We start from the raw sequence: 17,395 nt of genomic DNA, 5'->3' as shown, positions 1-17,395 counted from the left end.
CTTCTCAAACCCTGATAGCAGCTTTCTGCTGGGAATTGGGCTTTTCAGTTTTTCAGAAGAATTGAAGTAGTTTGAGATCATTCTTTCTTCCATAAACGTATCTGTGAAAGACACAGGTAGAGAGATGCAGGTCTGTCTGTCTAGATTTTTATACAGTACTAGTTGAGTGCCTGAACTACCAGTAGGCCAGCAAGGTACCCACCATATCCAACTAATGCAATGCCATGTATTTATCTGAAACATTGATTCTTAAATATTTTCATGTAAAGCCCTGTCAATTTACTTGGAAGGTGAGTAGCATGGAAGCTAATGACTGCGTGTTGCCTAAGGATGACACAGAGATTATGATCTGTTTCATGTTTAAAAGAATCTCTCTGGAATTTGTAGCAGAAGTTCTAACAAGTTTCTGACACATGGACACTCTTCTCTTGTGTTATGTCTTATAATATTAGCCCTTTTTTAAAGGGCTGTTTTTCCTAATTTATACCAGCTTTTCTTTGGTTGTTTACTTTAATCACTCCTCAAGGCCAAATGCTGGTGGAATAATTTTAAGATTTCCTGTAAGAGATTTCCTTACACTTTAATAAGAGCAATTATATGAGAAAATGCAAATGAGACAACATACTTCCTGCAGGATGACAGGATTAGCCCTAAAGAATCAAAGAAATGTCTGTAAAGCACAAAGATAGTGGTATGCAGATCCTGCTGCACTCAAGGCAGGGAGTGTGTTGCAATTCCTGCTGGCACGTCACTTAGGAAGTTACTGACTATTGGAAGGAGCAGTATGCTTTGCAGGTCTCCTTGCATCAGGCATTGTCTCAGAATCACTGTATCCTGGAGCAACAGAAGAATCTCAGGATTGGACTTATCAATAAATTGCCAAATTGAGAGGCTATTATGTAATGTTTCCAGGGCCATGCTAAAAGTATTTATTTTGCTACTACCAGCTGGTATCTTTGCAGAAAAGTCAAGTGTTGGGACAATGGAGACTTGTCAAGAAGTTGAAATTCTGGATTACAGCTACAGCTCTCATTGATATGGTACTTTGAGCCGTGTGTTGCCAATATTAATGGGGTGGAAATAGCTGAAAGAATCAACTCTATAGCTCTGCTTTTCCCCGAGGACCAGAAATAACCTTGTAAACTTTAGAGCATCTTTGTGTCTTCTCCATAACTGACCTTGCTTATGCTGTTCCAGGCACTTTGCATGTCTGTCCTCCAAGTACATGTGTCCAGGAGTGCCAGCTGTGATGAGCACCTTACTGGCCAACATCAATGCCTACTACGCACACACTACTGCATCTACAAATGTGTCTGCTTCTGACCGCTTTGCCGCCTCAAACTTTGGGGTATGTTTCAGTGTTAACTGTCCTGCTATGCTACTGTTACAGTTTTACTTGCTTGGTTTGCTTATGGCTTTCGTGGACGTTAAAGTGAATCACTATTTCTGGTTAAGGAGCGTTATGTCCTTGGATGGTGCAGTGAGACTCTTCTGTATGAAGAATTAACACAACTGATGTGGTCTTGGTCATCCGTACTAGATACTAATCAATATAATGCATTGTGATGCTTGCATCCTGTGCTCCAGTAACACCAGAGTACAAATGGTGTGGAAATGAGCAAACTGTATTGAACGCTGCGTGAGATACTGTAAATAATGTATACCGTGGGATGTGATGGTTTCAGAACTTAAATTAGCAACTTCTTTAAAAGTCTGTCTCCAAACAGCTGCTGCACTTGCTGTTTGTTTATCTCAGGTTCTACTCTGTTGTGGGGGGAACTCAATACTGATTTATTTAGACATGGATTGTACTGTCCAGTTCCCACTGCCCTCCCGTTAAATTGTTTTCCCTGTAATATGCAGTAGAGCTTGGGTTTTTTAAGGTTGTCAGAATGGGGTTTGGGACAAGCCATGCTCTGTTACGGGGGAGAGCACATCTGACTGAAGGGGAGATTGCTTCTGTGCCGAACAAGCACCTGCCAGAGGTTGGGCCCCAATTAAGGCAGAGATTGGAGCTGGACAAAAGATTTTAAATGCATGTTTCAAGCACCGAAACGATTCACAATTTCAGGTCAACCTGATCATTTTGGTCACCCCCCCCCCCCCCCCCCCCCCGAAAACAAACATTTGTTTTGAATTGACATTTTGTTTTGAAAAGGTTTCAAATGAAATGAAATGTTGGCAGTTTTTTGTTTGGCAAGAAAAAAACAAAATCGAAAATCTAACTTACAAGAGCTAGGGCTCGTATCACTGGTTGGAACCTGTTTGGGAATAAGTCTTTCTTTTAAATGTGATCATTATGTACCTGCAACCATGCAGATCAATAGCTGGAATTCATACATCAGTTTCAATAAGTTTATTTGTGGTCTTGTATTCTCTCTATACTTGAATGGTACATATGTCTCCTTTAAGTGATGAAGGGGAATTTTCCTGACCCTTCTAATGTTATACTGAAATTACTATTACATCAAGTTTAGGAGTAAATTCAGAGATCTGAAGCAAATATTATCTTCCCTCCAAGTTTGCACAATAGAATAAATCCATTAAACTTCCTCCCACTCTTCTGTGATCCAGCACTAGTTCTCGGGCAGCACTCTCGTTATTGGGAGTGTTGATTAGGTCTAATTTTCTGTGATGGAGAATGAGGTTATTTACTATATTTTTTCCCGACCAACAGAAAGAAAGGTTTGTTAAACTGCTGGACCAGCTGCACAATTCACTCCGTATCGACCTCTCCATGTATAGGGTAAGTGCCTATAAATGGTGTATTTTCGGGCTCTCTTGTGTAGAGCATGGATTTTCTCCAGTGAATCTCCCTATTTTGGGCATTTTTGTGACATATGGAATCACTGTCATGCACTAATTCTTCAGATACACAATTAAACCATTCTGCTTCTTGTATGTTCACCACCTCAAGCCCTTTGATCAGCACTTGGAAATAGTCTGAGGGTTGAGAACTGTGCTGACCTTTGCTACACTCCCAACATACTGTCAGAATAAACTAGTCCCTTTGAGTTAAATACCAGCAGTAACCCCAAGTGGCCTGTTTGAAGGACATACCTACAAAATAAGAGCTGCTCTGTGTCACAACCTGGCCCAGTCTCTGTTGGGAGTGGACCCAGCAACTGGGTCCCATGTGCTTCCAAGCCTACTGGGGCTGGCCAGAGTTTGGTCAGTGTTCCAGCTTTGGATCTGTAAGGGCACTCCAAGGTTCAGTCCCCTTGTCTGAGCCCTTCCTTGGAACATGGGACTCTCCATTGAAGCCACCCCAGACCCTGGAACAAGTCCCTCAGACCACCCAAGCCTCTAGTTGCATAGCTATGATCCATGAAAGTTCCCCCTAGGTTGTGGGCACTCTGGTTTCCAGTTTAACCCCTTCAGGGAAACAAGAAACACAGGTTTAGCAAAGGGATTTACTAATCACAGTCAATTTACTCTTAAAAAGCACTAAAGTTAAAGATCTTTGAAAAATAACAAAATTCCTGAGATGCACCCATCCCCCATAGCCTGATCTCATCCCGTCTGTGAGTCTGAGGTCTTGTCAGCATTTCAGACTAAGCAGATTCCCTCCTGCCTTCTCTGTCTCAGCCATCATTTTGTGTAGGTGGCAATGAATGGCCACCCTTTTCATGCAATCTCTCTCTCTCTCTCTCTCTCTCCCCCTCTTTTTGCCATGTGCTCAGCTGAAAAGCTTGTCTCTTCCTTCCAGCCTCTGTGTAGAAAATCCATTGTTCCCTGGGGTTGGGCCAGAAGTTGAGAGAATCAAAATTGTTGGCCCTAGATTGCTCTATGATTGCTTCTGCTCAATTGTCCCTGAACAAGATGTCAACCACCTTTCCTGGTCAGAGTAGCCATTCGGGATATATCAGAATAGATTTGCCTTGGGCAAGGGCTACTCATGTTCAGCACAAGGAGAAAATGGATGTTACAATAGAAAATGGAGTTCACAATTCAATACAGAAATATCTCATTCTGTCATACTTTGCACTTAGCACGGGAGGATACGGAGACTGAAATATACACAATCTATTATAACATAATTTGGGATCAATATTCAGCCAGATCTTAATTGGTGCCGCATTTCTGATTTCACTATTCAACATATTGCATGTCTTTATTTGTGGCTAATCTGCGTTTGTTGCATGTGTACATGGCGGGGAAGGCTGGAAGGGCGACTGCAACCAATGTTGTTTAAAAAAAGATCTTTAGAAAAGCCTGTGTGTCTCAACTTTCAAGAAAAGCTGATTTCCAGTAATGTCCTGTGGTGCTTGGGGGTTGAATTGTAGTCTTTGTGTTCTGAGTGGAGAGAAATCTTTTGACAGCCACCCTGTGTGCACACAAGACACATTCTAATTCTGTTAGAAGTACCACTGGGAAGCATATAATTATAAATAGTAGAATGATACTCTTTATGATTGGGGGGAAAAGTTAATCCTTGGATAAGATGTTAGTTCATTCTGCCAAAAATAGTAATATAGTGTGAGCGCTGTGGCAAAATGTAATTAGATCTGATTTGTAATGTCGAGAGTTGATTGCATAAATGGGTTCATAATAGATTTTTCTTACAGAACAACTGATGTTCTTTCAAGGATAGCAAAAAGAAAAGGAGTACTTATGGCACCTTAGAGACTAACCAATTTATTTGAGCATAAGCTTTTGTGAGCTACAGCTCACTTCATCGGATGCGTACTGTGGAAAATATAGAAGATCTTTTTATACACACAAAGCATGAAAAAATGGGTGTTTACCACTACAAAAGGTTTTCTCTCCCCCCACCCCACTCTCCTGCTGGTAATAACTTATCTAAAGTGATCACTCTCCTTACAATGGGGTGGGGGGAGAGAAAACCTTTTGTAGTGGTAAACACCCTTTTTTTCATGCTTTGTGTGTATAAAAAGATCTTCTATACTTTCCACAGTATGCATCCGATGAAGTGAGCTGTAGCTCATGAAAGCTTATGCTCAAATAAATTGGTTAGTGTCTAAGGTGCCACAAGTACTCCTTTTCTTTTTGCGAATACAGACTAACACGTCTGTTACTCTGAAACCTTTCAAGGATAGCTCTGACATAAGTCATCCTCTGACAATTAGGGGTTTTGGAGCATGTTATGTTGGCATGTAAAAAATAACAAGCATATTACATACAAGCCAGTTATTGCTTTCTGTTTATCCAACTCTCGCTTACTAGCTTACGTAAGGCAGAAGAAAATGAGTCTAGTTTTGAGTGTGTCCTGTTTAAAAATCTTTGCCAGATGTTTTGAGCCATGAGTACCTCTTCAGTTCACAACACTAACCCAATGATTGTAACTAAATCTTGTTTATAGAAATTTTTGTTACTGGTGAGTGCTCCAAGCACAGGGGAGGGCATGCACATGTTAGCTTGAAAAGGGGGTTGCCTTCACAGGCTTATTCTTAGCTATTCATGCAGCTCACGTTGAATCCTACCAACTTAAATTAGCTGCTTTGAATTAATACCTGAGCGCCCCATCTAGTGCCAGGAGATAACAGATTGGATCTCTCTGCAACTCCTCTGTTGTAATTATTTTGACAATCAGTGCAGATATCAATAAGGTGTCTGGATGAGGTTGACTTCGCAGCAAAACCAATGAATGCATTATAAAGGATATTTCCATCCACTCTTCTGTTGTAACTGCATCCCACCCGCCCTCTCGAGCATGTTAAGGGCTTGTCTACATGAACCTTCAGTTCATGGCAAACTGGGGTGTAAATCTACTCCACATTACTCTACTGCACAATGCGAGTCCATGGGGACCCTGCTGCCGCGCATGTGTAGAGTTGTTCTTCAAGTGCTGGTGCCTATTTGTATTCCACTGTGGGGTGCAGGTGCTCTATAGGCGTCTGAGACCAGAAGATTTTTGCTAATCGTGTCCTCCAGTCTGTGCCTGTGCAGTTCTCCACGTGCTGTTTACTAAGGGTATAAAGTGGCCGTGTGGACCAACCGTATTTCCAATTTCCTTCTGCTACCTCTGGTGTGTGTTGGAAAGCTCCAGTGTCCAGCAAATTTGCTTCCTTCCTAATTACCTGAAAATAGTTATAGAATAGTTTATAGATTAGGAGTTGAGAGTTAGTATAGTTAGTGGGACTCTTCCCCCCCATCTTCCTGTCTGTACTCTTCGAGGTGCTGATTATGCCCAGTATGATGGGATGTTCACCCCCTACTACCCTAGAAGGGGTTGATGGGGCTGAGAAGGGATCAATTAACCAGATAGGCCACCTATTTCCGCACAGCTGTAGCCTAAGTAACACCTGAATGATGAAGGAGCCATCTGAGAAGGAACAGGTGGGACTAGGATAAAGCCAGGAATTTGGCAGCAGAAAAGGGCTGCAGGGAGGGATTCGGCAGCCCACACTCTGGACATTAGAGAGGGAAGGAAGGAAACTGGTACTGAGAATTCCAACCAATTTGACTCTAACGGTGCAGACAGAGACCAGCCTTTGTTCCCCCTCTTCAGGGGACAAATTTACCACCCAGCAAATCCTCCTTGTCCTGCAAGTTGCTGAATCACCCATCCTTTCAGGCGCCGTTATCTCCACAGACGTCTGTTTTTTCCCAAGTGGCTACATGGAGGTCTTTCTTCCCAGACTGTCTCCCAATCAGGGTATTGCTAAATTAACACTACCATTGGTACTTACGGACACCCATTCCCTGATACTGTAAACTAACAGAGAGGCGGCCAAGCAGCTGAGTCTATCGGCACCACCCATGGAACAAGATCCTACCTTCTCATTTGATAGCATGAACGTGGGTGAGAGAATGCCACCTCCCACAGTCCAGACAAGGTATCAAGAGTCTCATGGGCTCCATAAAAGTCATACAGAATGGATTATCTTCCACATGAACTTAAGTACCCTATGCCTTGGGATGCACCCCAACCACCCTTTGACCAATCCTGTTGGTCCTACTGGGTCCATATACATGTTGCTCTGAATCGATTTGTTCGAGATAGGACTCGCAGCATCACTCTCCTCAGATAGAGGAAGCAGACCCTCCTCACAAGCTGACAGAAGAGAAGAATCCAGAGACACCTCCAGAACTGCTGGGTCAGTCAGGATTCTCGTTCTCGTCCCTACGTGAGGCAGTTATGCGTACCTCCTCTTCGCCTTCTGATGACATCAAGCAATATTAAGACCTGCTGAAGAGGGTTGTGGAGATGCTCCAAATTCCTTTAGAGGAAGTAATATCTGTCACAGCATGGGACCCAGTAAAATCTCATTGCCTATTAATGAAGCAGTATTGGAACCAGCAAAGGTGGTGTGGCACACATCAACCATGTGTGCCCCACCCTTAAGTGGGCAGAGAAAAAAAAAACTTAGTCCCAGGCAAAGGGGTGGAATTTTTATTCACTCATCCAGTGCCTAAATCCTGGGTAGTCCAAGCAGCCTCAGAGAAAAGCCGACAGCACCAGTTGAAATCTGCTCTTCCAATAAGGAAGCTAAGTGCTTGGACTTAGTTGGTAGAAAGGTCTTTTCCTTCTCCAGCCAAAACCCCAGGGTAGCAAATTGTCAGGCACTTACAGCCAAGTACATCAAGTGAACTACAATAAATTGACAAACTTTTCAGATAAACTCCCCAAAGAGCTCCAGGGATAGTTTTTGAAGCTCTCATTGAGGAAGGAAAGCTGATTATGAGATCATCACTACAGACTACTCTCGACACAGCTGAAATGACCTCCTGGTAAATGTCCACTGCAGTGGTTGTGATGAGAGCATCATTGCTTCGGTCATCCGAGTTCCTGAGAAAGGTCCAGTCTACTATTGAGGACTCAGCCTTTGAAGAGACCAATCTTTATAGGGAAAGGACAGATGAGTCCCTTCATTCATTAAAAGATTCTTGGGCAACCCTCCATTCTCTTGGGATTTATACACTAGCACCCAAGGAGAAGTTTCATAAATTGCAACCTTCTAGACAAAGTACAACTGTTTGTCCATCACAGACCTTACAAACTCCCAAGGAAGTGTCAGAGGCTACAAAGATTCAGGCAGACTGTTTTTCCTGCTTCTATCATAGAATCATAGAATATCAGGGTTGAAAGGGACCTCAGGAGGTCATCTAGTCCAACCCCCTGCTCAAAGCAGGACCAATCCCAAACTAAATCATCCCAGCCAGGGCTTTGTCAAGCCTGACCTTAAAAATATCTAAGGAAGGAGATTCCACCACCTCCCTAGGTAACGCATTCCAGTGTTTCACCACCCTCCTAGTGAAAAGGTTTTTCCTAATATCCAACCTAAACTTCTCCCACTGCAACTTGAGACCATTACTCCTTGTTCTGTCATCAGCTACCACTATCCCCCAAACCCAGCAGTCAACAAGGAAACCATTTTGACGGGTCTGCCAAGAGCTGCAAACCAACTCTACTACCAAATTTTCCTTCCCTTAGCCCATTTCTCCAACAACTGGCAAAGCAGCGCATCCAAGAAATGAGTGCTTTTTATCGTCCATGTAGGATACACAATAGAATTTTTCTCTCCCTTTCCCCCTCCTTTATCCCTGATCCCTCTTCAGGGATCACTCTCATGAAGGAATGCTCTCTCAGGAAATAAGACTCCCATCTGCAACTGGGAGCATGGAGCCTGTTTCTCTCCGATACCAATGAAAAGGGTTCTGTTCAAAATATTTCCTGGTCCCCAAGAAAAAGGGAGGGTGGAGACCTCTCTGAGATCTATGGCAACTCAGTGTCTGCATCTGAGCAATGCACTTCAGAATGGTAACTTTGGCAGCAGTAAATCCTATCATTGACCAAAGGAAACTGATTCACAGCTCTCAACGTGAAGGATGTCTTCTTCCACATAGATATCCAGCCTGCACATGGGAAATTTCTCATGCTCACCTTGGATTCTAACCATGACCAGTACAAGGTTCTTCCCTTTGGCCTGACCACAGCTGCAAGGGTTTTCAAAAAGGTGATGGCAGTTGTGGCAGCTCACCTCCACTGCAAGGGAGTTTTGATTTTTCCATATCTCAGTGCTGGCTACTGATGGGCCGATCTCTCCAAGGAGTCCAATCAGCAACAGCGGCTCTCCTCAAGCTGCTGCTGTGATCACTGGGCATCTCTTTAAATGAAGAGAATTTAGTGTTAAATTCTACTGCCTGTGGGACAACTATCAGCACAATACTGAACTCCATCACAGCAAGCGCATACCTTCCAAGAGACAGATTTCTCACCATGAAAGCACCAGTCACGTGCTAGTCATGGAGATTTGGGCTACTACACAAACATCAGTTCGGGAGGGTCTTGCTTTCTTAGGGCATATGGCTGCCAGCGCTTATGTAACACCATTCACAAGGCTTCAACTTCATGCTTTCCGAGCCTGGCTCAAGACAGTATACATCCCAAATGGAGACAGCATAGAAGATCATTCCTCTGAATACAAAACTCACTAAACAGATGGGAAAGCAGCTATCGTGTGTATGGAAGTCCCTTTCACTCCACCTCCACCAGAGAAGGAACTAATTATGGATGCCTCCCTGTTGGGCTGGGGCACTCACCTGGACAAACATACAGCACAGGATGCGTGGACTCTTCGGGAGTCCAAGATACCAACTTTTGGAACTGTGAGCTGTCTGCAGATCTTGTGAAAGTTTCCTAACATATGTGGCAGTAAGTTATGGGCAAGTACAGTTGGACAACATGTCAACAATATTCTGAATCAATAGACAAGGTGATGCGAGATCTGTGCATGGAAGTTGCCAATCTGTGGATCTAGTGCATCCCTCCCTGTGTCACTCTATCAGCAGTGCACTTCCCAGGATACACGCTATGCTTGCGGACAGTCTCTGCATCATCTTGTCCAAAGACCATGAATGGGAACTACGCAGCTCAGTAATAGAGCGTATTCCACCAATGGGGATGTCCGATGTGCAACTTGTTTGCAACTCTGAAGAATTCAGAATGCAGGACCTACGCTCCATGGGTGCACAAGGTCAGGGCTCCTAGGGGGGTGCATTCCTCCGGACTTGGTCAGGAGCTTATGTATGTTTTCTCCACCCATCCCACTCTTCCGTCATGTGCTGAGAAAGATAAAACACAACTGGGCATCAGTTATCCTGATTGCTCCCAAATGGCCCCAATAGTTTTGGTACCCCAGCATTCTCCAGATGTCAGTGTTACCTCTCATAACAATTCAATCCTTCCCTTCTTCCCAGACCTATTAACCCAGAACGAGGGCAAGATACAGCACCATAACGCAGCCTCATTCAACTTCATGGCCTGGTTTTTGGATGGATGTGGAACATCATGTTCAGAGGCTGTTCAAACGATCTTCAGCAGCAGCAGAAAGGAATCCATTAGAAAGTGTTATTCCTCAAAGTGGAGACAGTTCACAGTCTGGTGTCAACAGCAACAATTAACCCCTGAGAATTCGGACATTCCCTGCATTCTGGAATATCTATTTTCCCTTTAACTCTCAGGGGTTTCCCCTTAGTTCCATTTGTGTTCACTTGGCCTCTGATACTGCCCACCCCTCCCTAATCGACCACCATTCAATTTTCTTGCATCCAGTTATTCTGCACTTCCTAAAGTGACTGATCAGAACCTTCCCACCCTCCAGCAAAATGTACATCAGCATGGGACCTTAATTTAGTCCCGGCAATATTAACAAAGACCCCGTTTGAACCAATGACCATATGCTGTTTGTTCGCCTTTCTATGAAGACTACATTCCTCCTCATGACAACATCAGGTCGGAGAGATGGGGAACTCAAAGCCCTAATGGCTGATCTTCCTTACGACTATTTTTCATAAGGAAAAGGTCTCGCTGAGATTACCCAAATTTACAACTCAGATGATCTCAACTTTTAATTTAAACCATATAATCTGTCGTCTCACCAAAGTCTCACTCTACCAGCGAGGACAGGAGACTTCATACTTGGGATGTGCAAATAACCTTAGTGTTCTATGTAGACAGAGTAAGATCTTTTGGAGATACCCCAGACTGTTTATATGACTTTCATAATGCATGTGAGGTGAAGTGATTTCTGCATAGAGGCTATCCAAGTGGGTCTCCAGCTGTATCCTGCTAAAATACAAAGTGGCCGGAATCCCTCATCTGCAAGGTATCAGAACCCACTCCACAAGAGCACAGGTAGCTTTCCTCAATGAGGTGCCTCTGCTGAAATACCTAGAGTTGCAACTTGGAGTTGAGTTCACAGCTTCACAAGACGTTCTGCTTTGGTGCAAGCTTCAGCAGCTGATGCTGCAGTGAGCTCAGCAGTTCTCCAATCATTGACTTCTATAATGTCCTTGCACCCTCTGCCATAAGAAATAATGCTTGTCAGTCACCCACAGGAAATGCAGATAGGGACCAGCACTCAAAGAAGGAGAGGTTATTTACCTTTCAGTAACTTGCGTTCTTTGAGATGTGTAGTCCATATCTGTTTTCCACTATCTGGCCTTCTTCCCCTTTGTAGGACTTGTAGTAACAAGGGAAACCTGAGAGGCAATTGGTCCACACTGCCACTTAGTGTGTCTACAACACAAGGAGGAGAACTGCATGGGCACAGCCTGGAAGACACTACTAGCAGAAATCTTCCAGACTCAGATACATGGAGCGCAGGAACACCCCACAGTGGAATACAGATAGAGGCCACGCATCCTGAAGAATTCAAGTTACAGAAAAGTAAGTAACCTCTCCTTCCCCAGTAAGCTTTGATCTATCGCGTTTTGAAATGGGAGTAGATCAAAGTGCACTAAGGGCTTGTCTTCACTACCGAGGTAAGTTGACCTAAGTTATGCTACTCCAACTACGTGAATAATGGAGCTAGAGTTGATGTAGCTTAGGTCGACTTACCCCATTGTCTTCACTGCACTGCATCAATGGGAGATGCTCTCGGGTTGACGTCCCTTACTCGTCTGGCACAGTTGGAGTACCATGGTCGACCGGAGAGCGCTCTGCCATTGATTTAGCGGATCTTCACTAGACCCACTAAATCAACCCCTGCTGCATCGATTGCAGCAGCGTTGATCTCCCTGTAGTGAAGACCAGCCCTAAGGAACTGTTAGCGCTCATCAGCAGGGTCCACATGGACGCTTAGCGTGCAGCAGGCTTATGCAGGGTAGATTTATACCACAGCTTACTGTGAACTAAATGTTTATATAGCCAAGCGGTTAGCATTATGTAGCTTGTGATATTCTGCTTTGTTTTTCAAAGAAATATGTGCAGATGACTGTTCGAATATATCACATCCTTATGAGTGCAAGAATGTGCCCAGGAGCCTGAGCACTGAGAATGGGGTTTGGGACAAAGTAATGAGATTGTAGGGAAAGGATGGACACACCAGCTCAGGAACTGAGGATATTCTATTGCTTGTGGGGGATCACTGAAGAAAATCACATTAAGGGTAATGAGCATACATTGCTTTGGAAAAGAGAATTAAATATTTAATTTTATTCAACTAAGGTCCAGGCAATAGAAGGTGAAATGCCTAGGTACTCGGCTACTATGGCAATGGGCACAGTATGCGAGAGAGAACTAGACTGGAGTTAAGACTGTGTTAAGGGACAAACTTTAAGGTTTGGCGCTACATCTCTTGATAACAGTTGACTTGATCGCGGTCCATAATTATGTGGGAAACAAAAATTTGATAATGGGCTCTTCAATCTAGCAGACAAAGCTTTAACACGATCCAATGGCTGGAAGTTGAAGTGAGAAACACTCAGACCGGAAATGTGGTGCACATTTTAGAAGTGAGGGTAATTAGCCGTCGGAACAACTGACAAAAGGTTATTGTGGATTCTCCGTCACTGGCAATTTTCAAATCAAGACTGGATGTTTCCATAAAAGATTTCCCTTAGTTCAAACAGGAAGTAATTCAGGGAATTCCTATGGCCTGAGTTTTGCACAGTGTCAGATTAGATTATCAGAATGGTCCCGTCTGGCATTAGAGTCTATGAATCTTGGTAGCTGACATCTGGCTATGTGAGAGGATTGTAAATGGGATTCAGATCTTCTTTTCTATATCACTGGAAATCACAAATCCCACCACACCCGGCGTCCTTATTGGCTGTCTCCAAAGAGCGGCCAAAAATTGAGCTGTGGGGAAAAAAAAAAAGCCTTCTCAAGCAGTTAGCTTGAGGTCAGGCTCCAGCCCAGAACTAGGTATGTTGTCAGGGGAAGGTGAGGAAGCATGCTCTGTTGCTGCTTCTTCTGTACTTGTTCTATGGGGAAATAAAGGCCTTCTGGCCTGAAATGGAACCAGATCACTGGATAGTAAAATTAAAAGCTTGTAGAGCAGTTTTTAATTAAGGGCTGTGGGAAAGCCAACAGGTGCAGAGGAGTACATGGTTCAGACGGAGACATCCCTTAGGGGAGGATTTATTAAAGAGGCTCCTCTATATATAAAGAAGAGAGGACAGAAGTTGATAAAGTACAGGTAGGAACTGAAAAGAAACAGTCAAATGAAAGAGTCGTAGTCAATTACATCACATGAAGCCAGAGCACTAAATATTGACAAAGTTTGTAAGTGCTTCTATATAAATGCAAGAAATCTAAATACTAAGATGGGTGAACTTGAGTGCCTGGTGTTAAATGAGGATATTGATATAATAGGCATCACAGAAAATTGGTGGATTGATGATAATCAATAGGACACAGTAATACCAGGGTACAAAATATGCAGGAATGATGGAGTAGGTCATACTGGTGAGGGTGTAGCTCTGTATGTGAAAGAAAGCATAGAGTCCAGTGTAGTAAAAATCTTAAATGATTCAAACTGTACTATAGAGACTCTCTGGATAGAAATTTCATGCATGACTAATAAGAGTAAAGCAGTAGGGATATATTACCGACCACCTCACTAGGATGGTGATTCTGAAATATTGAGGGAGATTAGAGAGACTAGAAAACCCAGTAACAATGGGGGATTTCATCTGTCCCCATATTGACTGGGAAGATGTCACCTCAGGGTAGGTTGGAGAAAGAAAATTTCTAGACACCATCAATGACTGCTTCTGGGAGCAGCTAGTCCTGGAACCCACAAGGGGAGAAGCAATTCTTGATTTAGTCCTAAACGGAGCACAGGATCTGGTCCAAGGAGGTGAATAGAGCTGGACCGCTTGGTAATAGCAACCGTAATGTAGTTAAATTTAACATCCTTGTTGGGGGGAGGAAATACCAAAGAAACCCACCACAGTAGCATCAAACTTCAAAAATGAGGAGGCATAGGCTAAAGGGACATTCAAACAAACGATCACAAGCTGCATGGAAACTTTTAAAATACATCATAATAGAGGCTTCAACTAAATGTATACACCACATAAAAAATAATATGGCGGAGACCAAAAAAAACCCCTCCACTATGGCTAAACAGAGTAAAAGAGAAGGTTAGAGACAAAAAGACATCCTTTAAAAACTGGAAGTAAAATCCCACTGAGGAAAATAGAAGGGAGCATAAACTCAGGCAAGTCAAGTGTAAAAGTGTAATTAGGCAGGCCAAAAAAGAATTTAAATAGCAATTAATAAAAGACACTAAAACCAACATCAAAAATAAATTTAAGTACATTAGAAGCTGGAAGCCTGCCAAACAACCGGTGGGGCCATTGGATAGCGGAGGTGCTATAGGAGCACTCAAGGAAGACAAGGCCGTTGTAGAAAAGCTAAATGAATTCTTTGCACTGGTCTTCACTGCTGAGGATGCGAGGGAGATTCCTACACCTGAGCCATTCTTTTTAGGTGACACATCTTAGGAACTATCCCAGATTGAAGTGTCCAGTAGAGGTGGTTTTGGAACAAATAGATAAATTACACAGTAATAAGTCACCAGCATCAGTGGGTATTCACCCAAGAATTCTGAAGGAACTCGCATATGAAATTGCAGAACTTCTGTACTAGATTGCTGGAGGATGGCTAACGTAACACCAATTTTTTAAAAAGGCTCCAGAGGCACTCCTTGGTTGAAACTTTAATAAAGAAGAGAATCCTACAAGGATCTCTACTGGGACCAGTGCTGTTCAACATATTCACAAATGATCTGGGAAAAGTGGGTAAACAGTGATGTGGCAAAATTTGCAGAGGATAGAAAATTACTCAAGATAGTTAAGTCCAAAGCACACTCTGAAGAGTTACAACGGGATCTCATAAAACTGGGTGAATGGGCAACAAAATGGCAGATGAAATTCAGCGTTGATAAATGCAAATAATGCACATTGGGAAAAACATCATACCAACTATAAATACAAAATGGTGGGGTCTAAACCAGCTGTTACCATTCAAGAAAGATATTGGAGTCATCATGGATAGTTCTTTGAAAACATCTGCTCAATGTGCAGTGGCAGTCAAAAAAGCTAACAGCTTGCTAGGACCCATTTGAATAGGGATAGATATTAATACAGAAAATATCATAATGATATATAAATCCATGGTACACCCACACCTGGAATACAGCATGCAGTTCTGGTCACCCTGTCTCAAAACAGATATATTAGAGTTGGAAAAAGTACAGAGAAGGGCAACAAAAATTAAGGTTATGGAACAGTTTCCATATGAGGAATTCAGAGTAGCAGCCGTGTTAGTCTGTATCCGCAAAAAGAAAAGGAGGACTTGTGGCACCTTAGAGACTAAATTTGTTTCTCTAAGGTGCCACAAGTCCTCCTGTTCTTCATATGAGGAATGTTTCAGAAGACTGGAACTGTTCAACTTAGAAAAGAGATCACCCCTTCACATAACACAAGGCCAGTGGTCACTCAATGCAATTGGCATGCAGCAGGTTAAAAGCAAACGTAAGAAAGTACTTCACGCAATGCAGTCAATCTATGGAACTTGTTGCCAGGGGATGTTGTGAAGGCCAAAACTATAACTGGGTTAAAAAAATAATTAGATCAGTTCCTGGAGGACAGGTCCAACAATGGCTATTAGCCAAGATGGTCAGGGACACAACCCCATTTTCTGGGCGTTCCTAAGTGTTTCACTGCAAGAAGCTGCAACTGGACGACAGGGGATGGATCACTCGATAATTGCCCTGTTCTGTTAATTCCCTGTGAAGCGCTGAGCACCTGCCACTATTGGGAGTCAGGATATTGGGCTGGATGGACCATTGGTCTGACTCCGTGTGGCCGTTCTTATGATTATCAGTCTGCTACCTTTCATGAACACTAAATTCACATGAAGAACTTTTTAATGAAACAGATGAACTCTTGTAGTGAAAAGGTCTTACCTTGTTCAATGTGAAGACCTTTATTTACTGAGCATGGTTTTGAGTGATAGAAGCTCCTGGGCTGGATACATTTCCAAGGGTTTTTAACATGTTTATTCTGAATGGGCGGGAGAGTTTGTGTGGACGTCTGATTGCTCTTTCAGGTGTGGCTTCACTTTTATGCCAACAGAACAATTTCCCAGCCAGCAGCCCTGAGCGGTTACAGGACTTGAAATCCACAGTGGACTTGCTGACCAGCATCACGTTTTTCAGAATGAAGGTGAGGATTCATCACAGCGATAATATTCCAGTGTGTGTGTGTCATTGTCCTATACTATTCAGAGAAAAGCCTGCTTACTGCAATGAAGAACTAACCCGTTATTCTCCAAAGCCAAACGCTTTTCTGCGTGGAAATGACTAGTCACAGGCAACAGTAATCTTGTGCTGCCCACGTAGTAAACGTAAACATACTTATCAGTGTCACAACTTAATACTCCTAACTCTGATGCAAAATAAATACTTTTCATCATCAGTAATCGCAAAATCCTTCTGACAAAGAAACATACAATTTGTCTGTACCCAGGTAGGATATGTAATTTTACCATTTATTGACTTATAAACTTTTCCTGTAAAACTACATTTCCAGCCTTATCAATAAACAACAATTAAGTCTGTACAAAAACTTCTATGGTCTGATAAATATATTAAGCAATAATATTTCTCATTTAACTGTATCTCTCAAAAGGAAATATATACCGAAATTAAGATAACGCAAATAATTAATTGATTAATAGAGAGTCATGGCGCACAGGTAAGGTTGTTGTGCAATAATGAAATGTCTTTTTTGTGCTTATATTTGTTTTTTATGAGGGCAGCATAAGATTTGATATCTTTAATTATTCATTGCCTTGTTTTTAAATGCTTGGTTTCCGAAGATGATGTGATGGATGAGAACACAGTTGTCACTTAGCCATCTTCACCTTTTTTTTTTAATGAGTTTTCATTCATGGCATTTCAAAATGTGCTTTATCAAGTCTGACTGTAAGTTCTTCAGGCAAGGAACATGTTTTATCTCTTATGAAAACGTACCAGATAAACTAACTAAATGTCATCTTATAGCGTGTGCTGCATTTTGAAAGTCCCCATAATCCATACAAGATTTATGTAAAATGCTAAAGTTGTTTCCAAACTCTGCTTTCTACTTAGAACAGTTAGAAATTAAAAAAAACAAAACAAAAAAAACCAGGACC

General features: G+C 42.6%; 1 protein-coding gene across 10 annotated transcripts in view; it reads left to right on the top strand.

The window, feature by feature from the left end:
- UNC13B (unc-13 homolog B) overlaps positions 1 to 17,395 on the top strand; it is a 397,323-nt gene that overhangs the window by 291,001 nt on the left and 88,927 nt on the right. For all 10 annotated transcript variants that reach the window (XM_043546786.1, XM_043546787.1, XM_043546788.1 and 7 more), the window contains 3 exons: positions 1,198 to 1,348; positions 2,678 to 2,746; positions 16,336 to 16,425. In XM_043546786.1, the coding sequence (XP_043402721.1) occupies positions 1,198 to 1,348; positions 2,678 to 2,746; positions 16,336 to 16,425 (310 nt within the window). The remainder of the gene's footprint in view (positions 1 to 1,197; positions 1,349 to 2,677; positions 2,747 to 16,335; positions 16,426 to 17,395) is intronic.

This window comes from Chelonia mydas, chromosome 5 (assembly GCF_015237465.2).
Source record: "Chelonia mydas isolate rCheMyd1 chromosome 5, rCheMyd1.pri.v2, whole genome shotgun sequence".
Lineage (NCBI taxonomy): Eukaryota > Metazoa > Chordata > Testudines > Cheloniidae > Chelonia > Chelonia mydas.
This window is presented reverse-complemented; position numbering and strand designations above follow the sequence as displayed.